At 43.5% G+C, this 27392-nt stretch overlaps 1 protein-coding gene across 8 annotated transcripts; it reads left to right on the top strand.

The window, feature by feature from the left end:
- Nucleotides 1-72: 72 nt before the first annotated feature.
- Nucleotides 73-26925, top strand: LOC122228607 (neuroblastoma breakpoint family member 6-like protein). 8 transcript variants are annotated; one of them, XM_042953738.1, is made up of 9 exons: nucleotides 73-508; nucleotides 9791-9999; nucleotides 11901-12000; nucleotides 14257-14492; nucleotides 18127-18178; nucleotides 19115-19278; nucleotides 19922-20077; nucleotides 20853-20972; nucleotides 26224-26398. In XM_042953738.1, exons 2-9 carry the CDS (start codon nucleotides 9822-9824, stop codon nucleotides 26355-26357), a joined length of 1140 nt encoding a protein of 379 aa, XP_042809672.1. In that variant the 5' UTR covers nucleotides 73-508; nucleotides 9791-9821; the 3' UTR covers nucleotides 26358-26398. The 8 variants fall into 8 exon arrangements, with proteins under 8 accessions (XP_042809672.1, XP_042809676.1, XP_042809675.1 ...); XM_042953742.1 differs by lacking the exons at nucleotides 73-508; nucleotides 26224-26398 and adding exons at nucleotides 9264-9410; nucleotides 26888-26925; XM_042953741.1 differs by lacking the exon at nucleotides 73-508 and adding an exon at nucleotides 9264-9410 and having other exon boundaries at nucleotides 19973-20077.
- Nucleotides 26926-27392: the final 467 nt, after the last annotated feature.

Here is a 27392-nt window from a genome sequence, read left to right as displayed (position 1 = left end):
GGGGGCGGGGTCGCAAGTTCGCCGCGTGCATCCGCGTGCACCGCGCAGCTGCGCGTCGCCGGCGCCGGACACACTGAATCGACGCCGCAGTCGGGGGGCTCATCCGCAGGCCGCACGCAAGGGTGCGGGGCGCGGCAGACGGAGAGAGAGGGCGCAGAACGCCGAGGGGGCCCGGCCTTGCCCCTGACCCTGGAGGCCGGGCCCGGAAGAGGCTAGTTTGACGGGCAGAGCCCAGAAAGTCTCAACGGCGGCCCAGCCCCGGGTCCCGAGGGTAAAGGCCCCAAACCCCGAAGTCCTAGTGGAGCGGGGGTCGCGAGTGGCGTCATTCTCCCCGCCTGTGTCGGGAGAGTCGTTTGCCCGAATCAGCAAGCCGGTTGTGTGGCTCCGAGACGGCAATTAACAAAAGCAGCAGCAGGATTTTCGGACAAAGCGGGCGTGTGGCTTGAGGGGAAGGCCGGCGTCGAAGAGCACTCTGTGTGGGCCCTGAGCGTGCAGAGCAGCAGCCGAAGTAGGTGGAAAGTGCAGGCGCGGCGGGCTGGGAGGTGGGGTGGGAGGGACCCGAGTCCAGTCTAGGGGCACGGAGCCTGCCTCGAAAGCCGTCTCAGTCCGCGCCACTTCCGTTGCTGCGTCCCTTGTCTTTCGGAATCATTTGGGGGATGTTAGGGACCCCAGGGTCTAAGGCGGAGCGCCTCCCCTAGGCAACCTCGTCCACTCTTTGCTGAGGAAAAGAGTCGATGAAAACTGGCTTAAACAAACCAGATGACTCCAAGAGCCTTCCTTTTCCAGAGTCTCCTCCAAAGCTCCAGAGCCAGTGATAGTCATGGCCTTCCCCCAAGTGCTGCTAATACGTAAGCATTAAAAATGAGCCACGTACCAAAAGTCTTACTTAGATGGGGCACCTGGGTGGCTCAGCCGGTTCAGCGTGGGAGTCTTGATTGTGACTTGGGTCCTAATCTCAGGGTTCACCGGATCGAGTTCCCCTGGTGGTCTCTGTGCTGGCCTTGCGGAGCCTGCTTGGGATTCTCTTTCTCCCGCTTTCTGTGCCCGTCCCTTGCATTTGTGCGCGCTCTCTCTAAAATAGTAAATAAACATTGGAAAAAAAGGTCTTGCTTGGGGGAGTGTAAAATAAACATGATTTTCTTGTACAGGCTGCTCTCCACTTGGGGCTCATTCTTGTCCTTAATTTTGCCAGTACCACCGAAGTCTAGGGCCTACCCGCACAGAAAAGTCTGAGGCCCCTCTCTGTAGCTTCCCTCATGTCCATGCCAATTCCTCCACACAACCTTTCCTTGGGCTGCTAATGTCTCCCCAGCCACGAGGGTGTCTGCTGGGCCCCACAGCCTCTCTCCTTCCTGGACTTCCCATTTCTTGATAGTCACTCTATAGTGAGACACTGCTCAGTGGTCAGCCCAGCCCAAGATCCAGCATGCTAATCAGTGACCGGATGACACTATATTCCAGATATTTGCCAGCAGAAAAAAAGTAACAATGGCTTTGGTTTCAAGTATTCAAAAGGACCCACCATACTAACCTGTCCTTTCAAAGACAGAGCTCTAAAAAATCTCTTGTTTAGACCTCAGTGTGTTTTGCTCTGGAATTAACCTAAGGGGGTGTAGTTGCCCTTTTTTCTTTTTAGCATTGCCTCCTGAGACCCTCAACCCTGTAATAACTTGTGCTGCTAGTGCAATAGATAATCCAACAGAGAGAACACTGGGCACATAAAAGTGCAAGGAAAACCCTCCTTTGACTGGGAATGGAACCCAGACCTCCCGCATAGAAGGCCAGAATTCTACTAGTGAACCACTGATGCTTGTTTCTCAATTGCTGGAGTAGGTCTAATCAGAAAGAGTGTCTGGAAGGACTTTGAAAAAGCAATTCTAAAATAGCTTTACACAGCAGTTCTCTCTGGAAAACAGAGGTAGCATATAGAAAATACCTGTAGCAAAGGCTGTCTCAGGGGATTTCTGTAAGGCAGCACTGTAAAGTAAAGTAATGGCACTCAAATCAAAATATCTGATTTGAAAGAGCCTAATTCTGGGGGTAGGGAGGAAATCTCTTTCCAAGTAGATTAATAGACTTCTAGAAAAGCATCAGAAAATAGGTCACCTGGTTGGCTCAGTTGGTGGAACATGCTATTCTTGGTCTTGGGATTGTGAGTTTGAGCTCCATGTTGGGTGTAGAGATTACTTAAAAATAAAATCTTAAAAAAAAATCAGCTCTTGTGTCTGGTCCTTAAGCTAATGTAGACCTAGGGAAAGTTAATTCCCTCCCTGCCTAAAGCTATCTCTTTGCCTTCTCATTGCTGAGTACTTCCCAAACCCTTTCCTCCCATTTTTTCACCAGTTCTTCACCCAGTGAAGGTTCAGGAGGCTGGATCTTTGGGTATGTGCTGAGTTACTGAGGAAAATCTGGGTGGTAACTGAGTTCCTCACCTCTGAAGCTTCTTTTGAGTGTCTAGAGAAGACCAAGGATCAAACAGCCCTGCTTTTAAACTGTGAAGTTTTGCAGAGACCTATACAGGATGAATAAAAGTGAAAATTCCAAGATTTCTTTCCTTCATGACGCCATCTTGGCCAGAGAAGGTGGCCAGGGAAAAACAATTTGATGTTTCCTGTAGACGCTAAAATATTGTTTCTTCAACCAGTTTAAAAACTTTCCCCTCCCCTCTGTCTTTAAGAGTCATATTTTCACTTTTTTGCTTACAATTAGCCTGGTACAGATTGTACTGTTCTTAATATGTAGTCCTTTTCTTTTTTTTTTTAATTTTTTTTTTCAACGTTTTTTATTTATTTTTGGGACAGAGAGAGACAGAGCATGAAGGGGGGAGGGGCAGAGAGAGAGGGAGACACAGAATCGGAAACAGGCTCCAGGCTCCGAGCCATCAGCCCAGAGCCTGACGCGGGGCTCGAACTCACGGACCGCGAGATCGTGACCTGGCTGAAGTCGGACGCTTAACCGACTGCGCCACCCAGGCGCCCCTATGTAGTCCTTTTCTGTCTAACACACTGCTGTAGCTGAAATTTACTTTTACACCCACTTTGAGGGGATTTGGATCCATTATAATTGGTTGTATTTAGTGTTGGTTGGAGATTGCTGAGAGTTGTTTTCACTTCCACTACCTCTGTGATTTTTGTCCTTAATAATTTTTCCTTGCCTATTTTAACTGGTCTGTTTCGAAAGAATTTTGTTTTCCTATTGCATTTTTTGAAATTTCATGTCACTGATTAGTTTATGGATTTCATAGATCCCAGGTACAGAGGATAAAGCTAACTTTGTTCCTTAATTCAGGACACTTGATGGTGGGTGCCCTGAGCAATGAATGCCCTTTCCTCCTTGTTGTCTTTCATTATTTTCTTGGTTCATCCCACTCCCATCCCCCCACCCCACCCCTGGGAGCACATACTCTAAGGAGTTTAGTATATGTCCTTTAATTCTAACTTCTCTTTGCATATTTAAATGTGTGTGTCTTTAAAAAAATATGTGGTCCTCTCTTTAGCGGGGATTGGCTTAGAACCACTTTAAATGTAGATTGGCTCATTCAAAATCCATTTCACCTTCCTTCTAGTTGAAGAGTTTAGAAAACTAAAAATCATACTTCTCAGACTTATTTGCAGGTTGGGTTCTGGGTAGAAATTATGTTCTACCGATTAGATCCGCTCATGTGTTTTTGGCAAAAGTGAGGAGAGGCAATCTTCCTATTGCTGTTGCTGATGGCAAGCAAGGTTATGGAACCATGACTCTTTAGAGATACTCGTGGCTGGCAGCCTTATTCTCATGGCTAGTCACCAATTTAATTTTTTTTTTTTTAACGTTTATTTATTTTTGAGACAGAGAGAGACACAGCATGAACGGGGCAGGGGCAGAGAGAGAGGGAACACAGAATCGGAAGCAGGCTCCAGGCTCTGAGCCATCAGCCCAGAGCCCGACGCGGGGCTCGAACTCGCGGACCGCGAGATCGTGACCTGAGCCGAGGTCGGGCGCTTAACCAACTGAGCCACCCAGGCACCCCGGCTAGTCACCAATTTAGAGTGTGTGTGAGGCAGTGGTATTGGCAGCAGTCAAAACTTCCTGACTCCTAGGCAGCAGGTAGGAAAGGCATTGAATTTCATGTACCAGTGCTTCCACCTGTGTTCTACTTTGCCAGCCCTTCCAAGGTGAAATCAATAGTTTTCTAAACTGAGCTCTAACTGATTCAATAAGATTATTCCATAAATATTTTTTCTATTTCCTAATTCTTCCTATTATTACTGTTTTCAATATTTAGTTCATCATATTCATCTGCCGCATAGAATACTGTGGCATGTCTCTACCATGTTTATTATCTATTCCCACATTTACAGGCATCTGGTTTGTTCCCACCTCCTGAACACTACCAGCTAAAAAGATCTTTCCTATTCATGTCTCATCATGGAATCAGGAAACACTTTCTCTATGGTATACACACAAGGGTAGGATGGCTGGAGAACACTTACATGTGTTCCAAATGGTGATGCTAGTTTACTTCCCAAGTATAGAAAAATATACAGCAACACATATGGTGGCTGAAGACCAAGTTTGTGCTTTGTCTGAGTCTTACTCCTTGAAGATAAATTCCCAAAAGTTTGCACCACCCTAACATGTTGGTTCCCAATCATCAAGGTCCTGAAGGCATCTGGACCACACTGATCAAAGGAGTTAATCAACCAAGAGCAGTCCTCTCTCCCTTGGCCATTAGGACCATACTGACCCTGAGAGGTGATGGGAGAAGATTTGCAGGGCCCAACCTCCAGGGACAGGGTTCAGTTGAGGCAGTGGGCACTATACTTGTGTTAGCTTTGAAACATGGATTCATAATGAAAGAACCAAGCAGCCTCTGCCTGTGCTCAGAAATTAGGAAGTAACAACTCTGGTGTGCCTGACCTTCTGGCTTCTGAATTAATTCAAATCTGTTCTGTAGCAGCTGGAATAAAGACCACTAAAGATTCCTCTGAGGAAGTTCCTGGAGGAAATGTCATAGAACTTGGTCTTAGAGGAATTCTTAGTAGTCATGTCTTCAAGGTGCCATTGGAGCATGGAGACCTTTGTTCAGGGGCAATTTTGGATTGCAGACGTCAGCTGGGAATTTCTAGCCTCTTTCAGTGTAGTTCTCTTCCAATTGGTTCTTTACAGACCAACCTCCAAAAACAGAAGGGCTCTCAGTGTAGTTGGGAGCTATGGGGTCACTGAATCTTGAACCTGAACTATTGGGAATGTTATGAACTATGCAAGCAACCTTGAATTCAGACCATTGATAGTCCAGTGGCAGTAGTTGTCGCTTCATGTACCCAGGTTTGATTCCTGGCCAATGTGTGTGTTTGCTGTTGACCCTAACACAGTTCATTTGCTGCCCTTGCAGAGCATCTGTGGGACTCTTTGTGCATGCAAGATTAGAACAGTAATCCTTTTTACTACCTCTGCTGGACTGTTTATTTTACTAAACAGGACTGTTTACTAGTAAACAGGACTGTTTACTAGATTTGTAAATCTAGTCTACGCAGAGATCTAGCATCTAGAAGCTGTCAAACAACAACAAAAAGGGAACCTGGCAATTATTTTGGAATAAAAGATAGTCAAGAGTTTGTCTGAACCATAGGTTGACAGCTTTGGGGGCCAAACTGTGATTCTGGAAGGATTAAAGCTTGGCCTGAAGTATAACAACCACTCCTCCAGGTTGTATCTTCCAAGATGGGAAGTTAAGTTCTGGTGTGTTTCTGTAGTGTAAAACATTTAGAAATAATATCCTTGCCACATTTGCCTACAACTCCAAGTGATCTAGAGAAAGTATCATCATTTAACTTTGATTTGCATGCTGGGCCTCCGGCTGGCCACCTGGTAGCTTCTCACTGTGCAGTAGGGATGCAGTAACTGAACCTCCAGGAAGGAGAGTAGCTCTGGGGTGGGCCAGATACCCCAATAATACTAAAGACATTACAGGTCCAGGGAAGGGCAAGGCTTTTAGGCAGTAATCCATATATTGCTGACAGGAAGCTGTGAAGAGTGTGCTTGCGCCTTGTAGGCGGGTGAAAATCAGAGTCTAAATCAGGAGCCTGTGGCTTACAATAAAGCCAGCTGCCCTGTGCTCAGCCCCCTCAGTGGTGCCATTTGGCTCCAGAGAGCCATAGCACATGCAAAAAAGGAGAAAAGGCTGAATGAAGCACTGGCAGTTATTCCTAAATCTAGACAGATATAGTAATGTGCAAGTACAAAGCAGAAAAGAAGGATGCATGGAGACAGAGTCTGTCTGACTCTGTATAGCACATACTATAAATGTATTTTTAAAAATTATCAACTTGGGGGGGGGGCGCCTGGGTGGCTTAGTCGGTTGAGCATCCGACTTTGGCTCGGGTCATGACCTGGCAGTTCATGGGTTCCAGCCCCGCATCAGGCTCTGTGCTCACAGCTCAGAGCCTGGAGCCTGCTTCAGATTCTGTGTGTGTCTCTCCCTCTGCCCCTCCTCTGCTTGCACTCTGTCTCTCTCTCTCTCAAAAATAAATAAGCATTAAAAACAATTTTTTAAAAATCATCAGCTTATGTTTGTAGGTAGCATTAATTATGAAGCTGTAGGACTGAGGATTTGGTTTCTGTGCCTGTGGCCCCTTCCATCTTCAAAGGCAGCAATGAAGAGTTTCTCCCTCATTGAATCCCTGACAAGCTTTGAATCTCTCTGACCCAGACACAGATTTAAAGAGTTCATGTAATTATGTCAGTCCACCTGGATAAGAACCCCCAATTAAGGACAACTTAATTACATCTGCAAAATCTCTTTTGCCATATAACATAGCATAATTATGCAAATAGCAATCATAAGAAAGTTGGAATGACTAAACTAGTACCAGACAAAAAAGACAGGAGACTTTAAAACAAAAAATGGTAGGAGAGATAAAGAGTGACATTTTATAATGATATAGAGCCTAATCCATCAGGAAGTTATACTACTAATAAAAACATTTGCATCTAACAGAGTCCCAAAGTACAGGAAGCAAAAACTGACAGAATCAAGGGAGAAATAGGCAATTGAACAGTCATAGTTGGAGACCTCAATACCACACTTTCAATAATGGGTAGAAGATCCAGGCAGAAGACCAACAAGGAAATAGAAGATTTAAATAACATGACCTAACCGCCATCTATACAACACTCTACCCAATAAGTGCAGAATAATACAATTTCTCTCAACTGCACTTTGAACAGTCTCCAGGATCAACATGCACTAAGTCATAAGAGAAGCCTCAATACATTTAAAAGGACTGAAGTCACTTAATTTGAGACATCTCACAAACCAATACTATCACATAGCCTAGTTGCAAGTGGGCAAGTGGGATGGGTAGTCTGTCTGGTCTTCTTTCACTTGGTCATGAGTGTTCAGTGACACAGATGGAGGTGGCCATGGTCACGCATGTGTGGGCCACTAGCCTGGAAAAGCAAAGTAGCTAAAGGGAAGAGACAGATACTCCAGAGAAGTTTCTCTAGTGTCAGGCTCACAAAACCAGGAAGAAAATGATCTGTAGGAAGTAAGGTGTCAAAGGATCACTTTCTCTCTTACCTGTGTGGCTCTTTAAAACCTTGGCCTCAGGGTGCCTGGGTGGCTCAGTCGGTTGAGCATAGGACTTCGGCTCAGATCATGATCTCTCAGTCTGTGAGTTCGAGCCCCATGTCGGGCTCTGTGCTGACAGCTCAGAGCCTGGAGTCTGTTTTGGATTTTGTGTCTCCCTCTCTCTCTGACCCTCCCCCGTTCATTCTCTCTCTCTGTCTCAAAAATAAATAAATGTTGGGGCGCCTGGGTGGCGCAGTCGGTTAAGCGTCCGACTTCAGCCAGGTCACGATCTCGCGGTCCGTGAGTTCGAGCCCCGCGTCAGGCTCTGGGCTGATGGCTCGGAGCCTGGAGCCTGTTTCCGATTCTGTGTCTCCCTCTCTCTCTGCCCCTCCCCCCTTCATGCTCTGTCTCTCTCTGTCCCAAAAATAAATAAAAAACGTTGAAAATAAAAATTTTTTTTAAATAAATAAATAAATAAATAAATAAATAAATGTTAATAAATAAATAAATAAATAAAAATAAAACCTTAGCCTCTGTGTCACTAAATCTCATTGTACAGGAATGATGTGGACCACCAGTAACCACCATTGACCTATCACCTTGATTTTTACCGTGCTCTGAGAATACAACCGCAAGTCAACAGATATGGGTCAACACAAACTATCAATCAGTGTTCTACAAAAACAGCTCTGGACATGAAGAATAACATCAGTTTATAAGTCAGCCCAAGGTGGCCACAACATGCATTCAAAGACATATACAAAAACTCTTTCAGTAACTTTGACAAGTGGGAAAGATACCCTGTGGAGCTAGAATGAAATTCATAAGTGACAATCCCAAAATACGTACATAGAGTGGTTCCTGGGTGGCTCAGTTGTCTGACTCTTGGTTTCGGCTCAGGTCATGATCTTATGGTTTGTGAGTTCAAGCCCCTCAAGGGGCTCTGTGCTGACAGCACAGAGCCTGCTTGGGATTCTGTCTCCCTGTTTTTCTGCCCCTCCCCTGCTTGCTCCCTATTTCTCTCTCTCTCAAAAATAAATAAATAATTTTTTAAAACCCAACAAAATAGGTATATAAAGATTATGACACAAAGCAATCCATACATACAGGAAGAGGGTGGGGCTAGGAAGAAGGATGTCAAACTTGACTTCAAGTTTAATGCAAAGCCAATAAGCTTCCTCAGTGAGAGAAAAGAAGCAAACATAAGCCTGTGGCAAGAAGAAAATTGAGATACAGGATAGAAATCCTTATAAATTAATTATCCACACATTGAGTTATACTCAGAAATTTTTCCTATAATATTAAACCAGTGTGGAATAAAACTAGAGAAGCAAAAAGAACACCAAGACTATCTAAAAGTTTTAAATTTTTCATGAAGGAAAAGTGAAGTGACTTCAGGACAGTCCTTAAGATAATGAAAGATTTTGGGAAAATATTGATTCCTTCATATTTTCTGTGCACTTACAAGAATAAACAATGAAAAATATCCTTAAATTTTAGAAAGAGGTAAGTCTGTGGTATCAGTACATGGCCACACAAATACTGAAAATGGCTGCTGGGGATGGGGTGGTCCCCACTGGTGGTGACCTTCAGAACAGACCAGGTGATCTTATATATCAGTATGGCCTCAGCAATTGGAAGACTGGGGCTCCTAAGATTCCATGACACTCCCTACTTTCCAGTTCTGTTATTGTGACTCCAGACAGTTGCCCGGCAGGCTGGATGCTTCCTCTGGCACTCTTATCAGAGCCTAAGCTGCGCATGGTAGCCTTGGCTCTGAGCTCTGCTATCTTATGCCTTATTTTTGTGGTTGAGAATTCTTAAGAGTTGTGGAATGCTGACAGAGTTTAGCCCCAAAGTAAGTATGAATTACATCTGCATACTTTAGCGTGTTTAGTCCATTTTTTCCCCTTAATGAAACTTTGAGGTATAATTTACATACTATAAAACTCACCTATTAGAGTTGTACAGTACAATGATTTCTAAGAAAATTTTTAAAGTTTATTTATTTTGAGAAGAAGGGGCAGAGAGAGAAGGAGAGAGAGAATCCCAAGCAGGCTCTGCACTGCAGGGCTTGAACTCACAAACTGTGAGATCATGACCGGAGCTAAAACTAAGAGTTGGATGCTTAACCAACTGAGCCACCGAGGTCTGTGTGTAGTAATTTACCAGCAGTGCAACTGTCACCATAACCTATTCACTTGTTTATGATTATTTGTTTGGGCTTCTCCTTCCTAGGTTCTGGCTCTACTTCTGCCACAGCTGCAGCATGGCAGAATCTCTCACCACTTTCTCTGATCCAAGGACAGAAATGAGCATCCTGGAAACCAACCAGTACTTGCTCTCCCAGCTGGCAAAAACCAAACAGAGCTTCCGAGACCTCACAGAGAAATTCCTCACATCCAAGGCTACTGCTTACTCCCTGGCCAACCAGCTGCAGAAATACAGTAAGCCCAGTGTGGTCACAGTCACCAGAGTGCCCATCTTCCCTCTGAGAAACTAAACACTCCCCAAACTTTATTCTTCTCTCTCCATCAAAACAAATCTCATCCTGACTATACCCCTGGAAAAGTAGAAGTGGATATGTTACTCTCAATTTGCAGAAGATGGAAACACTGAGGCACAAAGGAATGACGTTTATAGTGAGAGGGTAGGAAGGCATAGAGGCTAAACTGTGGGTTCAGGCATTAAACTGTCTTTTCTCTCTCAGGAACATGTATCAGACTCTATAAACATATAGTAACACTGTTGGCTTAAATATCTCAGGATTCAGTTCCAACTTTTTCTAAGTACCCGTTTGCAAAGCACTGTGCTAGCCATACTAGCATAATAGTGTAATAGCCTACCCTCCCTGCCTTATGGGAGCTTAAAGCTGTTTCCCACTCAGCCAGATACCTGGAGATGAGAACATCAATAGCAAACACCGAGGGAAGTCCTGATGCCTGGAGCCAGATTCTTTTCCCACATAAGTTCCAGGAAGCCGCCCCTTACACTCTGTGAGATTGAACGTATTTCCAGGAAAATCAGAGACTCTATAACACCTTTTTGATCTCTCCCTTGAATATGAACTTTGCAGACAGCAAGCTGGTCCAGGATCTGGGCTTTGAGATGCAGGGCCAAAATGAGAACGAGGTTAAGTGGGTGAGGCCTCCAGTCCAGCAGACCAGGTCTGTGTAGGAGCTGGCCCTTCCCTCTCCATGCTCAGCTTTCACATTTGGAAATCCTTGGACAGTCTCACACGTGTTTGTCCTGGGGGGTGGGGGTGTAGCAGTGGGAAGCTGTAGTGACTGAAGGAAACATGATGGAGTGAGGACACATGAGAGACAGGAACAGTAGAGGAGGATGCTTGCTGACATTGAAGTTGAGTTTGCTTTCAAATTCCTACAATTTTTCAGTAAATCAGTAGAGGATGAAATGTGCTTATCCAACTTACATGGAGAAAAAATTTTAAAAAAGCCTACTTATTAAGAAAAAGATGAGCTTTGGGGTGTGGAAGTATAAAGGGCTTTTTTTCTACATTGCTTATTATAAAATCACAATTGTAGAACAAATATTTTGGAGCTAGTAAAGAGATCTTGCCCTAGATCTTAGTGTAAAGATAATACAGTACAGCGATTATGAGCATGTACCCTGGGGCCAGACTTCTGGGTCCAAATCGAAGTTATCCTTTTTGTGCCTCAGTTTTCTCACCTGTGATGGTAGTAAGAATATTTGCCTTTGCAGTTAGTTGTGATGATTACATGATAATTCTCAAAAACCTAGGACAGTGCAATGGCAAGCACCGTGTATTCTCTCCCTCTAACCTAACACAACACCTGTTCGCATTTGAACATACGTCTTTCAGATTTTTTCCCCTCCATATACATTTTACACCCTTGTATCCAGATAAACTTTTAAATTTTTGAACTATTGAGGGGGTTATTGAAACTCTCAACGTGGGAGAACCATCAGTCCGACAATCTTCGGAGACATCCTAAATGCAGGAAATCACTACTTCACGCCCCAGGTTAATGGTTTATTTCAGAGGCTACCAAGCTTGGTAAAGTGGCCCAAGATTTGGAGTCAGACCTCAGGGGATGTGAATTCCTCAGGGATTGTCTCATTCCAGTTGAATCCAGTTGAGCAAGTTACCTGCCCATGAGCTTCTCTTTCCCCATGTCTAAGATGGGGAGCAATCAAGTGCCATGTAGCCTGGGAGATTGAGGAATGAAATGTGGAAATCCCAGCAGAGAGCCTGGTAATGGGGTTACATTTGTCCTTGGGGTGGACCCTGCCTCCTCGTGTGAAGGCAGTGACTAGAGCAGCGTGTCCAGCTTTCCACTGAGGCAGGTGTGTCTGTTTTTTTCAGAGAGTGAAGAGCACAAAGCCCTCATTGAATCCGTGCTGGAGGAGGGAGCGCGGTTTGAGGGAGAGCTGGCAGAGAAGAGGAGCCCAGCTGCAAGGCTGGGGTAAGGAGGTGCCTGTGCGGGAGGGTGTGAATTACGGTCTTAAGTGGGCCTTGTGGGCTGCTAGTATAGAGAGCGCATGTGCAAGGAGAAGGGCAGGAGAGTACCTGGCAGGCACAGAACCAGACAAAGACAACCGGCGGGGTTGTGGGAATGGGTGGGAGAACAGTCCGGTCTCTGGGGTTCTCTCTTAAATAGCATAAGAATAAAATGGAGACAGATGCCTGGGATGGAATACCAGCAATGTGGCTTCCAGCTGGGTGGCCTTGCGCAAATTCACTCAGCTTTCCTGCATTTCAGTTACCTCAGCTACCTCACCTGCAAAATAAAAATACCAACGGTATCTACCTCAGAGGGTTATGAAGATGAGACACATGATTACAGGTTAAAACCATCTCCTATGCATATGAAGCTCTCAACAAATATTTTCTGTAATCATTATACTTTTATTTTTTACGGGAGTGGTAGTTGTCATTAATGGACTAACATTTTCTACCATAAGAGAGATTTTCCCAAGTTTTCCAAAGTGCCTTTTTCATGATAAAAATGTTTCTCCTTCTCAACTTTGATTTTTTTTCTAAGTACCATACTATGTGGAGTACTAACTGGTAGGGCTGTTGGGCAGATAGATAATCAAGCAGTCTGGGAAAATGGATTATTAATGTGCTGAGGACTAGCCTTGTCCATCCTCAGATTGTTTCAAATATAGGGGAGATTGTGGGATTCCAGATGTCTTTTAACCCTTTGTTGAAAGGGAATCTGAGAAGCTCAAATGTATAAAACTTCCTAAAGCAGAGATACTTGATTGAAGAAGGCATAGGTCTGGAGCCTCTGTTGCTCCCTAGTCTATGCCTTCACCAACTCTGACACTTTTTAAGAGCTCTATGGAATAGAATTTGAAAGACAATCTGTAGAATATAATTTAGTAGACAGCAGGGAGGAGATTCAGGCATCAGATGAGGTAGACCTAAATATCTAGTCCAGCTTTAGGATTATGTGGTTCTAAGTATTAACCGAATGCCTACTTGTGTGTGTACACTCTGTTGGGTACTGTAAGTTGGGTACTACATGGCACTGTCTCTAGCCTCGCAGAGCTCACACTTTTAGATTGGAATCTGTGCATAATATTTGTATAATTAGAAAATGGTGAAAATCCACTTAGAGTGATGTAATTGTTACTCAGAACTTTATTTACTCTTAAGTGCCTCCTTACTGATTATTACTTCTTTTCACGTCACTCAAAAGAATGTTATCCTTCTTGACCTTTACATTGATTTTCCTTTTCATCCTTTGAATTAACACCACACGTACCCATCCAACACTTCCGTATCTGGTTTGTGCATGTGTGCGTGCAACTTTCTGTATAATGCTAGGTAGTATATATTCCATGGAAATGGATGTGGGCTGAATTGAGGAACTAAAGGGGCATCTTTTCAAAACAGAGCTAATAAAACAACTGTTGCGGCCGGCGCGACAAACACCGAGGTCAGGGTCCTGAGGGTAGGGGAATGCAAGAAGAAAAGAGAGAAGAGAAAGTTTGGGAACAGGAGGGTCCCCTGGGCTGATGGCCCAAGTGACGGCTTTATTGTTGCTGTACACAATCTTTTATAACCAGACTCTTATGGGTTAGGTCATTCTAAGAATAAACAGGTTTCACATAATTGCTGCCCACCAAAACATTTAGTTTTGTGTTTCTTGTGCATTTTCTAGACAGGTCACAAGACCTTGTTGATAAGATTGCTAGCAAAACACAATTCCCATGTTTGTTTCTATCTGACTCGGGGTAGAAAAAGGGAGGTAGCATTCTGCCAACACCTGCAGACCACAGACTTTAGGAATTAACTTTCTCAGCCTTGACAAAGCTTTTGTATGCCCTTGAAAGTGGGGGAATGGGAGGGGGAACCACCAGGTTGGCTTGCGTCAACAGGGAACGTTGCTCGACCCGGTCTCAGCCTGGCGCCGGGGCCCGGCCTCCCACATGAATGGGAGGGGGGACCACCGGGTTGGCTTGAGTCAACGGGGAACATTGCTCGACCCGGTCTCAGCCTGGCACCGGGCCCGGCCCCCCAGAAACAACAAACAAACCCAATGCTGTTTCCTCATTCCCTCTGCCACAGGCAGGCCAAGTCACATGACTTGTATAAGAATTCAAGTTGGGGAATTCCTTAGGGGCATTCTAAGAGATGTCTCTGTTGAAACTCCCACAACCTATCGTTCACTACATGCACTGTTATATTTTACTTTTCTTTCCTACCTTAGGAAACATGATACCCTAATTCAGGCTCATGCCCGAGAACTGACCCACTTACGACAGAAGATACAAGAAGGGAAAGGTGTCTGTTATCTTTTCATTCAGCATACGAAGAGCATAGTCAAGTCTTTTGAGGGCCTCCTCAGGAGTGCTGACATTCCCTACTACCAGGGACAGAGATTCTGTGAGCAGCTGGCCCAAGGAAGCCAGCTGGCAGAGAGCCTTGCCAGCAAACTCATCACTGGTAAGTTGGCTTACAGGTTCTGGAGACCCTTAGCTCCTCCCAAGGTCCTAGCCTCACATAAGTCTCCATGCTTCCACGTGGCTCTAAGAGTGACATTTTAGCCAGTTGTCCAGCTGTTTTGTGCCCTTCTCAGCCTATTGATAGTGATGCTATTAGGTAGAACTACCTAGGGGGACTCACCTGGGCCCAAGGTGAGCCCCCACAGACATTTCTTTCTTTTAAGGATAATTGATTTACACTAAGTTAGCCCACTGTAGTGTCAGTTCTGTGAGCTTTGAGAAATCCATACAGTGCTGTAAGCACTGCCACGATCAAGATATAGAGCAGTCCCATCACCACTCACAGTTCCTTTGTGCCTCTGTGTAGTCAGCCATTGTGCCCAACCCCAGTTACTGGCAATCACTGGATCTGTTTTCTGTCCCTACAGATTTTCCATCTCCAGAATGTATCAGTAGTTGGTTTCCTTTTTTACTATTAAGTACTGTGCCGTTATACGGACGTACCACTTTTATTTATCCATTCATCCACTGAAGAACATTTGGATTATTTCCAGTCTGGGGCTATTATGAATAATAGCTCTAAAGATTCACCTGCAGGTTTTGGTGTGAAAATATGTGGGGTTTTTTAAATGTTTGTTTTTTTATTTTGAGAGAGAATGAGTGGGGGAGAGGGGCAGAGGGAGAGGTAGGGACAGAGAGAGAGAGAGAGAGAGAGAGAGAGAATCCCAAGCACTGAGTGTGGAGCCTCACTTGGGGCTCGATTCCACGACTGTGAGATCATAACCTGAGCAGAAACCAAGAGTTGGACACTTAACCAACTGAGCCACCCAGGAGCCCCTGAAAATATGTTTTCACTCACTTCACTTGGGTAAATATCTAGGAGTAGGATTGCTGGGTCATGTGGTAAATGCACGTTTAACCTAGAAGAAACTGCTACACTGGTTTCCAATGTGGCTATACCATTTCAGATCCCACTGGCAATGTGTAAAAGTTACAGCTGTTCCCCAATATTAACTTTTGATATTTTCAGGTTGTTGTTCTTTTGCTTTTTGTCTTTTTAGCAATTGTAATAAGTGTGGGGAGGGCATAGCATTGTGGTTTAAAACAGATTTTTCTTTTAACGTTTATTCATTTTTCTTGAGAGACAGAGCACAAGTGGGAGTGGGGCAGAGAGAGAGGGAGACACAGAATCTGAAGCAGGCTCCAGGCTCTGAGTTGTCAGCACAGAGCCTGATGCGGGGCTCGAACTCATGAACCATGAGATCATGATCTGAGCCAATGTCAGATGCTTAACCGACCGAGCCACCCAGGCACCCATGCATTGTGGTTTTAATTTGCATTTCCCTGATGACTAATAATTTTGAGGTTCTTTTCATATGCCCGTTGACTCTCCTTGTATCTTTGGTGAACCAAGTGTTCATATTTTGTCATATTAAAATTGATTTGTTTGTTTTATTATTATCAAGTCTTGAGGGTTCTTTGCATTTCTGGATACAAGTACTTTATGAGATATTTAACTTGCAAATATTTTCTCCCAGTTTGTGGCTTATCTTTTCATTCTCCTAACGTATCTTTCAGAAAGCAGAATTTCTTAATTTTATGAAGTACAACTTATGGATCATGCTTTTGTAGTTATATCTAAGAACACTCTACCTAAAAATAAGGTTCTTTGCTTTTCCATATAAATTTTACAATCAGCTTGCCATTATCTGTAAACAACAACACAATCCTTCTGGGATTTTGAGTCACATTGCTTTCAATCTATGAAAAGTTTGAGAAGAATTGATATTCTTATTAATATTGAGTTTTCTAATGATCATAGTACCTTATCAGGTTGAGGAAGTTCCCTTTCTGTTTTTGTTTCTTTTATTCATATTTGAATGAACAAACGAATCTTTTGTTTTTTATTTTATGATAGTAACTGCTGACAACAGAGGAAAAAAATTATGTCTCCTAATGCAAACATGAGTAGGCATGGTCCAGCCAAGAAATGTTTCCAACTTATTTGAGGAAGTTCCTTTTTATTCCTTATTTTCTGAGTAGATGTTTAATTCAGTCAAATGATTTTTATTCATTAGTGAAATGATAATGTTTTTATTATGTTGAGTACTTTTATAGGGTCCTCTGGACGTTTTGAATATTGTATTGTAAGACCCTGGGTCCTGTTAAAATCTTCTGGAATTGTTTTTTTAGCAGGCAATCAACCCCATTAGGTTCAGACCAAATTCTGCCTCACCTTCTACAGGTAGTATCCAATGTCAAATCAGTGTTCATTGCCTTTGATACGTTGTTTCGGTCAGTCTAGCAAATACATTCCTTAGGTTTCTTCTGGACTAGTTGCTGGTTTGTGTGGTAACTCAGTTTTCTCATCCTTTGCCATGATTCCTTGGGTCTATTCCACACATATTCTGGGGATGAGCCCTGAGACTTTTATCAGCTCATAGACAGTTTTCCAGACTCTCTTCTCTCTGGTATTTCTTCCATACTTTCCAGTTTCCCAGGGTCCCTTTTCCCAGTTCCTCTGTTCAGAAAGAGTGAGTTCTCTCAGAGATTTCTCTTCTCACACTGTTTTGCTTTTCTTTATTTCTTTTCTTTTCTTTCTTTTTTTTTTTTTTAAGTTTATTTATTCTGAGAGACAGAGTGCACAAGGGCCGGGGAGGGGCAGAGAGAGAGAGAAAGAGAGAGAGAGAATCCCAAGCAGGCTCTGCACTGTCAGCATGGAGCCTGACCCTGGGGGACAGGGGTAGGGAGGGTGGTCTGGAACCCACGAACCATGAGATCATGCCCTGAGCCAAAGTCAAGAGTCAGAGATGCTTTAACTGACTGAGCCACCCAGGTGCCCCCTCACTGTATTGCAGTTCTGAATGACTGGGGCTACTTTAAGAGCAAGGAGGCAAGAAAATTGAGAAATAGAAAATAAATGGGGGTACTTTTCACACTTTTCAGGCAAGAGATCCCGTTTTCCTAGTTCTTTTGATCAGAGAGCTAGATTCTCTTTTGTGGTTTAAGGTTTAGGCAGTTCTGCAACTGGGCTGGTCTCTAAGCCGGGTCAGGAAAGAAGAAAAAGAAAAAAAGAGAAGTTTCTCTTCATGTTCTCCACTCGCTGACATGCACAGGTGCCTTTGTCCAGTCATTGGGTTGGAAGGGTTAGGAGGTTTCTCCAGAAGTTTTTGCTCCTTAGAGACTGCAGTGAGTTCTTTATGAAAGCCTAATAGGACACACAACCGCAGTTTAGCCATCTGCTATGGGGCAAAAATGAAGGTTACAACTGGAGAAGTCCAGAAGGCAACTGAACAAGTATTCCAAGCACTGGTGAACAGCAGACATTTTAAACTTTTTGCCTTGACTTGGTAGCAGATGCCATGGTGATTATTCACCACACCAGGATACAGTCCTAAGCCTTCTCTGCCAGAACATTCTACAAAATCCCCTTACAAAGGCTTACTGTCCAGTTTGCTCAAGAAAGCCTGCCAGGCTCCTTCTCTGAAGATACAGTCCTAAGCCTTCTCTGCCAGAGCATTCTAAACAAACGTGTAGAGTATTACGTCCCTGATCATATAGGCCCTAATATTTGTAATGTGTGAAATGGGATCTGCTCAATTTATGACTAGCTCTTTCTGTTTTTTGGTTCTCAGAAAATCACAATGATAAGAAGGATGAAGATAGACAGGAGCCACTGGCACCCAGGTAACTGAAGAACAAAAGGGCTGATAATAGAATGGTGAAGTGTAGGGAAGATTCCAGAAACAAACGACCAAGAGGCCAAAGTCCCAGATCTGAGGGAAAAAAAACGAAACCGCTAATTGTACCCATTTCATTCATTCATCATATAGTGATGTGTCCTTTTATTTTTTTTTAATTTATTTTTAATGTTTATTTATTTTTGAGAGAGAGAGAGCACAAGCAGGGGAGGGGCAGAGAGAGAGGGAGACACAGAATCCAAAGCAGGCTCCAGACTCTGAGCTGTCAGCACAGAGCCAGACATGAGGCACGGGCTCACACACCGTGAGATCATGACCTGAGCTGAAGTCAGATGCTTAACCAACTGAGCCACTCAGGTGCCCCAATGATGTGCCCTTTTAAACAATGTTGTCTGTTCACGGTAAGTTCTTGTATTGGTTACCATTTCTTAGTAATTCATCAAATTTAGTTAGCTAAAGTCAGTCTGACATAAAGGTAAACTAGCCAGAGATCCCTGGTGTCTGTGTTCTAAAAACGTGTATGGTAAAAAAAAAAAAAAAAAAAATCAAACTGAGACATTGGTCTCAGGAGCCAGCATTCAGTGGACGACTTCCTACGATAGTAAACAAAATTTGTCCGCAGCATTTTAAAACCAATATTCTAGGTCTCTGTGTGTCATAAGTGCCTTTTAGAATAGTTGAGTCTACTTCCTCATCCACATGTTATGAGGTCAGTACACTGAGCACCTGCTGCCCCCTTCTGTCCCAGTTCTAGGCTCATGAACCCGTCAGAAGTGGATTGCTATGCTTTCTCTCTCATCCAGATGGCCTCTTTGCTTTCTGTTATGGCTTCCAGGAGCTTCAGACGGGACCAGCTGCGAAGCTGTGGTTCCAGGTTGCCACAGTTTAATCTCCTGTCTTACCTCCCTGCCATCCTCCCCAGGCTCAGCAGGGGGCTCCAGGAGGAAGAAGTGAATGAAGCCCTGGAAGCCTCACTAGATGAACAGTATTTGACTCATTCCAGTCGCCATGACTCTCACCAGCTTCCCCGCAGCAGTTCCTTCCTGCTTGACATGCAGGAAGCCAGCTCTGCTGTGGAAGTCACCAGTGAGTACTTCCATTATAAAGAGAATAAAGGAACACAAGCCTGGAGAATAAAGCTCCAATAGTTTCTACATGCTTACCACCTTGGTCTAGGCTGAGTGAGACCATCTAGCAGGCAGGCCCTAAAGATTAACCTTGAAAAAGCTATCAGGCTGGACGCGCAGCTCGGACCAAGTTTCAAATACAGGTCCTTGGTGGGTCAGGTAATTTGTTGCATTGTTCGTGGTCCGCACCTCATCTCAGTCACTCTGTCCCCCACTGGCATCTGCAAGCTAATGGAGTCTAGGCAAGCCAGATTGGAGAATGGAGAGATGATGGTGGAGAGATATTTAGTAGAGACATTCCTTAGTACCCAAAAGTCTTATATAAGAGGTGGCCACACCTTTCCCAGTACTAGATAAGCCCTACTCTGAAGGCTGATTCCATATTTTACCACCTTATATCAACCTCCTTTATACTTCCCATATCCTTGTATGGGAGGTGGCCCTGTGGAGTTTGCTTAGCACTGGGTCATGCTTTGTTTGAAGGCCTGCAGGCTCCTAAAGGTGGTTCCCAGGTATTTCCTGATGAAAGCGGAAGTTGGCAGAAGAATGGTGCAAGGCAGGGATCTTGCTGAGAGGCCCTTGGCCACCCCATTAGTGATAAGGATTCTCCATCTTCTACCTCATTCCCTGTCCTGGTGGAATGGCTGCAGAAGATGAGATCCAGAACCTGCACCAGCACCTGAGGGAAATTCTTTTCATCAATGCCTGCCTTCAAGAAAAGCTGGAACATCATCTCAGCATTTCTGACCAAGGAGACGGTAGGGGAGTCCCAAGTCTGTCTGCTTCTGGCAATATGTATCTTTCTAAGGACTTGTAATGTGTTGCAGGGCTTCACAGATTTCAAGAACTTGACATGCTTTATACTTCACTTATTCTTACAAATGGCCCAACTAGGGAGAATAGGACAGGTATTAACATTCCTACTTTTTAGATGAGTAAATAGGCTCAGATAGAGGTTTGCCCCAAGACTGAGCTGTCCCTCCATCTTAAGAGTTATCTGACCTCCAAAAGCCTTCTTGTGACTCCTAAGCTGTACACTTTCTGCTGCTCTTCTCCTCTTGTGCAGTCATTCAGTAGAACCCAGGTTGCTGAGCACTCATTCAGCAGAGTGAGGGTCTCTGCTGCTGTCATCCTTACCCCCCTCCCTAATGTCTTGGTTACCCTTCATTGTTCTCAAGGTTGTTCCTCTCCACACATCTTCCTCTTACATTGCACTCACGCAGAGGCCATCATTTCCCAGTCTCTGGCTGGGCCAGAACAGTGACTGGGCCCCTTTCCATATCAAAGGAGCAACTATTTAATGAGAAAAGTCTCCTTCATAATTTCAGCTGTTGGGTGTGATAATACAAATGAATGAGCTGGCATTTGTTCAGGGCCTGGTGAAAATTCTGCCCCATAATGCTGAAGTTCCAACCTTTGAGTCCCCAGAGGTTTCTCCTGGGCTGAGACAGAAGGGGAAAAGGAATTGCAGAAAGCATTATCTTAAGCAAATGTGTGGAACTTGCCTAAACTGCTAATTATTTCCTGCAATAGGATATACTTCTGACTTCTACAGGGAGAACTTGGACTCCCTTGCCCAGCTGTACAATGAAAACAGAGATATCAGGAAAGAAAGTCTGAGCCTTCTGGCTCACCTGAATCGTATTTCCAGAGGTAAGTGGTCAAAAACCACAAGAGGAGGTCACTCTCAGAGCTTTCTTTTCTCTTGCCTTACCCAGCTATAGAAACAAAAGATGATGGGGAGGCCACAGCTACCCAAAGCCTCTTGACTCATAATTCTCATAGTTTTTCTCGATATGGTGAGGGCTACCTCCTAGGTGCTCCCTCTACAGGTCCCCAGACTCTAGGCTCCAGGAATGAATAGCTCTGGGAAATTCACCTTTCAGGTACAAACCACACCTCACTAATGCAAGGCTTAGAAGAAAAGAACAGTCCTCAGAGGTGAGAAGACATAAGAGAATACTTATTTTGATTGAGTAAAATTTGCCAAAATTAGATAAACTCTGTCTTAGAATGCTGAAAGAGCAAGGAAACAGAATTTAGATTCTAAGTCAGTAGTCTTTGAGGAAGTATGAGGACCAGAAAGGTGCCATAAGCCTAAAAGAGCAAAGCCCCAATTTTCAAACTGATGAAAATAAAAGTACTAAAAAATCGAAATAAGTATAGCTTATATTGGTAATAAAAGACAAACTTGTATTTTGTATAAAGAAAATAAAATATTGATACAAAATACAAACTATGTATTGCACTCAAACGATAACATTCCAGTCACCTTATGGTTTCCAACTCTTACCATTGAGGAGAAAAGCAAAACCAAACCAAATTACCTTCAGATTGGCAAAAATATTTACAAACCTGCAAAATACCTTCAGCCTATCCCCTATACACCAGGCTCAATATTTTTTGAGTTTTGCTGTGTGCAATGCCCACCTCAGTAGATATCCCTGCCAAATCTATTAGGGGCCAGTTTAGGTCACCTAAGATTCCATTTACCTTTTCGTGCCTGTGCTGCTTTTTTCCAAGGACTCTTCTGAATAGGATTGTCCTCGGATTACTAGAACCACTTGGCTGATGACTCAGAGAACTGGAAGGACCTGGGAGTTTCTGTCAATCCCACAGCACCCTTGACCCTACCTGTAAATTATTTACCCATGATTGACAGGTCCAGGCATAGGAAAGCCTAGCTACTTGACAGGAGGGGGCCTTTGTGGTGAATTAGCTTTGGAAAAAGGAAATGCAGAGGCGAGGTTTGTAAAGGCCCAGGTAGATAAACAGAAGGAAACTTTTCCCTTGGAAATCCAATTGAGAAAGAGAGAGATTCACCTGAGACCATAAGAAGGAAGATTAAAATCTTTAGGTCCAATGGGAAAGAAGCCATGGTAGCACAGCTAGAGAGAAACAAAGAGAACCATGGGAAATAGGGCAGCTCTCCTAAGTAGCTTTAAATCACGTCATTATAAGAACCTGGTTTTGCCTAACACAAATGCCTAGCTACCATACTAGAGATTCTGATTAAAATGGTTTCATGTGTGTTTGGGATATTAGTTTTCAACAGCTCCTAGGTGATTCAAATATGTGGCTACCAAAGGGAAGGACCGTCAGTCTACCACAGTCACCCAATACAGAAGCATCCCAGATGTACAGTTTCTTAGGAAAGCCGAACACTAGTCATTGATGGGATTTGCATTCCTCTCTCAACAGGCTTGTTTGTATAGCATGGAAAAAAGAGAAAAGAAGAGGTAGATATATAGATTAGACCTATAACCAGTCTATCTAGAGCAGTTTCTCGGATTTTTCTGATCACAAGACACAATAAAAAACAATTCTTTGTGATCCAATGTCATGTTAAAAAAAAAAAAAAGCCCTTACTGTATGTAATGGGTCTTATCTAGTATTTTCCTTCCTGATTCTTTAAGTAAAGTCTGTAGTCAAGTCTACAGTGTTGACTTGACAACCTACTAATGGTTACCAGTTGCAATTTGAAAAATTTTGCTTTTGATTAGTCTTTTCATTAAGCAAAATCCTAAAAGAGAGTACTAGGGGGGAATTTTTCCTCTACCTACTTAGGTTTGAATGGTCCAGAGACCTTGAATTAACTAACAATAGATAAACATGAGAAAAGACAAGGTTCATTTACACATGCATGTGGTAATTGCTTAATAATTAATAATTCCCAGAACACCCAGAGGTAAAAATTTATGTACCAATTTAACAAAGGGCTTCACTGGAAAGGTATGGAAAATTCTATTGAACTTTTTGATTCTCTTGGTAATGGACAGTCTCCATGGCAGCTGAATTCCCAGGAAGCTCCCTTGGAAGTAGGGTTTCATGTGGCACCTGTATTTTTGGTATGTTCTGCTCTAGTCAGATAAAGGAAATTCAGATAAGATTTTGAGGGGTTTTTTTAGGGGTTTTTTTTTTGTTTGTTTGTTTGTTTTTAGAGAGAGAGGGCGCATGCACGTGCGCGCAAGCAGGGGAGGGGCAGAAAAAGAGGGAGACAAAGGACCTGAAGTGGGCTTTGCAATGACAGCAGAGGGCCTGATGTGGAGCTCTGAATACAGAATACAGAGTGTAGGGGCGTACCTGGGTGGTTCAGTCAGTTGGGCGTCCAATTAGCTCAGGTCACGATCTCACAATTCGTGAGTTTGAGCCCCACGTCTGGCTCTGTGCTGACAGCTTGAAGCCTGGAGCCTGCTTTGGATTCTGTCTCTCTCAAAAACAAATAACCATTTAAAAAAAATTAGAAAAAAAGAAAATATGGAGTATAAATGGATCAGTCCAAGGTTTAACTTTGCTCTTTATTTGCTAATTTTCCCTTTTCTCTTTCTGATTTCTTTCTTTCTCTCTAATCTCTTTACAAGAATACTTAAATGAAACTTTCTATAAAGCTTTATTCCTGTCCTAAACATGGTACTCAATAGACTGTAGAGCCTGTTACCTTTTTCCAGATTGGAGCCTTTCTTCTCCCTTTTCTTAAATTTAGAGATTTAGTGAAAAGGCTTGAGGCATGGATTTTAGCCTCAGGTCTTTCATTTATAGGTCCTGTGGCTTTAGCTAATACTAATAGCCCCTTGATACTATGGCCAGAGGTAGAAGTTACCTACTAGGAGATAGCACCAGATTCCACAGGTTAGGGGTTTAGTCCTGTGCGACTGCACTCCTCTGCCACCCACTCCAGATGCTAGTAGCAAATCCAGGTTGTCACCTGTACATCTGACTGACTAGAAATCAGAGTTGACTGAGAACCCCCTCCTAGGGTTTAATTTGCTACAGTGGCTCACAGGACTTAGAGAAATATTTTACTTACTAGATTACTGGTTTATTTTATGTTTTTCAAATTATTTATTTAAGTAATTTCTGTGCTCAGTGTGGGGCTCGAACTCATGAACCCGAGATCAAGAGTTACGTGCTCTACGGACTGAGCCAACCAGGCGCTCTGATTACTGGTTTAAAAGTATTGGGGTTCAATACTTTTTGAGTATTGGGGTTTGGAGTATTGGGGTTCAGAGCCAATGGCCAACAAAGAATTCTTGAGACCTCTCCAGTGCAAAAAGGTGATTTTATTAAAGCACGAGGACAGGACCAGAGGAGCTGCACTGGGACTGTGAAGAGCAACTGGTTATTGCTTGGGAGTTGGGGAAGGTAAAAACAAGGAAAGTTTCCAAAAGGACTTTCATATGTTTTTTTAAATTTTTTTATTTTTTAATGTTTATTTATTTTTGAGAGAGAGACAGAACACGAGTGGGGCAGGGGCAGACAGGGGGAGACACAGAACCCAAAGCAGGCTCCAGGCTCTGAGCAGAGCCTGATGTAGGACTTGAACTCATGAACTGTGAGATCATGACCTGAGCTGAAGTCTGACGCTGAACTGACTGAGCCACCCAGGCACCCCAGAAAGGACTTTCATGTGCTAAAGAAGACTCACGGGAACTTGGAGGCCTAGCTGTTGTCAAGCTAAGGTTGTTTTCCCTCTAGCAAAGCATTAACATTAAGACAGTAGGGAGTTCCTGGAGGAGTGTCACACTCTGCCAGCCTCAAGTATTTATCAGTGGGCTGCAGGTTATAAGGAAATTTAATTTTATTTACACTTCTTTCTACCTTTGTTTCCCACATCAGATATAACTCAGGAAGCACGTGGCAGGGCTTGGGGAAAGGGTGCAGACCTTCCATGCTATCTCTGGGAGCTTCACTCTCCTAGCACCCCTATGTGTTCACCAGCCTACAAGCTCTCTGAATCCCCATCCTTTTGGGTTTTTAATGGAGGCTTTGTAACATAGGCATGACTGATTAAATCCTTGGCTGTTGATGGTCGAACTCCATCTTTAGCCCCTCTCTCATCCCCAGAGGTCAGGGGGGATGAGACTAAAAGTTTACAACCCTCCTGTCACATGGTCGGTTCCCTTGGTAATCAACCTCCATCCTTCTGGCACTTTCTAAATGTCACGTATTAATATATCAAAAGACTAATTCCAAGCGGTTTAGGAGTTCTGCCAGAAACTGAGACAAAGACCAAATTTACATTTCTTATTATAAACCACAGTATTACAGATGGTGTCTGAGGACCCTGCACATTCTGGGACTCTTCCTTTGGCACCACCCTCCTATTTAAAAAAAAAAAAAAAAGACATGTATTTAGGAGCAAGATTTCCATGCAAAATAACCTCTCATTTGTAGAACTGACTGCTTCTGACGGTACATATTTGAAGCAAGGCACATCTTTTGGAAGGTGTGAAAGGTCTTCATTTTTCTCCAGAAGAGTAGAATGGAGAGTAAACTGATCCTGAGGGGGAGGTGGTATGGATCTGGCTAACCCACTTGCAGCAGCATTGAGTGGGGCTCTCAGCACTATGAGGCGGTGGGGCCTTGTGTTCCACGTCACAGGGCAGTGGTTTATATCGGAACACTTGTCCTAGTTTGTCCTAGAACACTAGTCTGCTAGTACAACTCTTTCCAGACTGTAGTTTCCGACCATGGCTTCTCCACCAACTGCATTCAGGTTCCACATGGCCTCTTTTCTTCCTTAGCTGTCACTTCAGCCTCTGGTGTCAGCAGAACCAATAGAAGATTCTCATTTTAACTTAGCTTTTTTCCCCCCTTCTGTTTCAGGTAAGAACTAGGAGTGGAAATATGAAAAGTTCTTATTTCAACAAAGCTCAGTCATGAACATCATTCCCCCACTGATGAGAAACACTAAAACAACAAAACAGTGAAAGCCCCAAATCTGAAAGCGAGAGGGCTCCACCTCTAAGAATCAGATTTCTCAGCCACTTTGGGTTTTTACTCCCAACGGATAGTTTCCAGAAATCACAGCCCTTCAGCCTGCAAATTTGATAACTACGTAAGAGACACCAATACCTAGATTCACAGATAATCTCGAGATGCCCTAACCCTCTCCTCTCCCCAGCCCCATTCTGTGGACAACTGGAGTCAGCAGCAGCTGGAAGAAAATGTCCAGGATTTGGGTCAAGAGTAAGTCAGAATGACGTTGCAGACTATTCATCAGCTCTTCTGCACACGGCCATTTTCCTTGAAAGATGAAGATTCAGAAATCTCAGAGAATAGAGTTTATTTTATATACATTCTGTTGCCTGTCATTTTTTTTTTAACAAATCAAAATCACAAAACTGTCTCCAGCTAAAAGGAAACTCAGTATGTCCACTATATTTACATCCCAGAGTGATATCAACAAAGTCCAGGTGCATCACTTCATTCCAAAATTAAATGTTATTGAGGGGCGCCTGGCTGGCTCAGTCCAAAGAGTGTGCGATTCTTGATTTTGGGGTCCTGAGTTCGAGCACCCTGTTGGGTGTGTAGAGGTTACTTAAAATATTAAAAATTTAAAGGTTATTGAGTACCTGGTGTTAGGTACAAAAACTACATCGTGTTTCACACTCTGGGAACTGAGATAACTCAGGGAAAAATTCTGCCTTCACAGGCATCTGTAAAGTCTGTAAGTAGAGCAGCAGTCTCACATACCTAATTGTTGGGGACCCAAAGAAACGATGATATAATCTCTGCCAGAGAAGGATCCTGAGAGTTTGCTGTTCACCCTTATATTTCCCGTACAGGTCTAGCAGAAGTTCCATCCTAGAGGTCTCTGTTTAGAATACACAGGGAGAAACAGAGTATCTACATGGAACTGGTAGGTTTCAGATAACTCCACTCTCATTTGGGCTTTTGTTTGTTTTTCCTGAAAAATTCCTTATATTTGAAAATAAGTACCCATTGACTTGTCTTTTGCAAGCAGCTATAAAAGCAGGACATCTTATTCTGAAGCTTTGAAACACATAAAGTAGCCTTAAACTTACTAGATTTCCAGGCTAGAAGGCTGATCTGTGTAAGAAGGACAAACCCTGGGTGGCAGTGTCACAGATCAGGAATTCTACGTTCTCTCTTATCTGGCAAGAGAACGAATGCAGAAATGAAACCGAGAGAGGTAAATGTCTGGGAGGAGACAAGAGCCCCAAACGGGGATTTCCTCTCTGTATTGAGCTCTCAAGATTTTACATGTGGTGAATGTGCAGAAGGAAACCATCAGATAGTAACCATTAATCTGTGTTACATGTAGGAAGC

Source organism: Panthera leo, chromosome C1, assembly GCF_018350215.1.
Source record: "Panthera leo isolate Ple1 chromosome C1, P.leo_Ple1_pat1.1, whole genome shotgun sequence".
Classification (NCBI taxonomy): domain Eukaryota; kingdom Metazoa; phylum Chordata; class Mammalia; order Carnivora; family Felidae; genus Panthera; species Panthera leo.
Note: the sequence above shows the minus strand (reverse complement) of the source record. Positions and strands in the feature narration are given on the sequence as shown.

What these genes read in the sequence shown, in the direction of transcription:
- LOC122228607 (XM_042953738.1), top strand. Translation starts at nt 9,822, where the DNA reads ATGGCAGAATCTCTCACCACTTTCTCTGATCCAAGGACAGAAATGAGC. An exon ending in CTCTGCTGTGGAAGTCACCA is followed by an intron (nt 19,279 to 19,921) that starts GTGAGTACTTCC and finishes ATTAGTGATAAG; the next exon opens with GATTCTCCATCTTCTACCTC. An exon ending in CCTGAATCGTATTTCCAGAG is followed by an intron (nt 20,973 to 26,223) that starts GTAAGTGGTCAA and finishes TCCTCTCCCCAG; the next exon opens with CCCCATTCTGTGGACAACTG.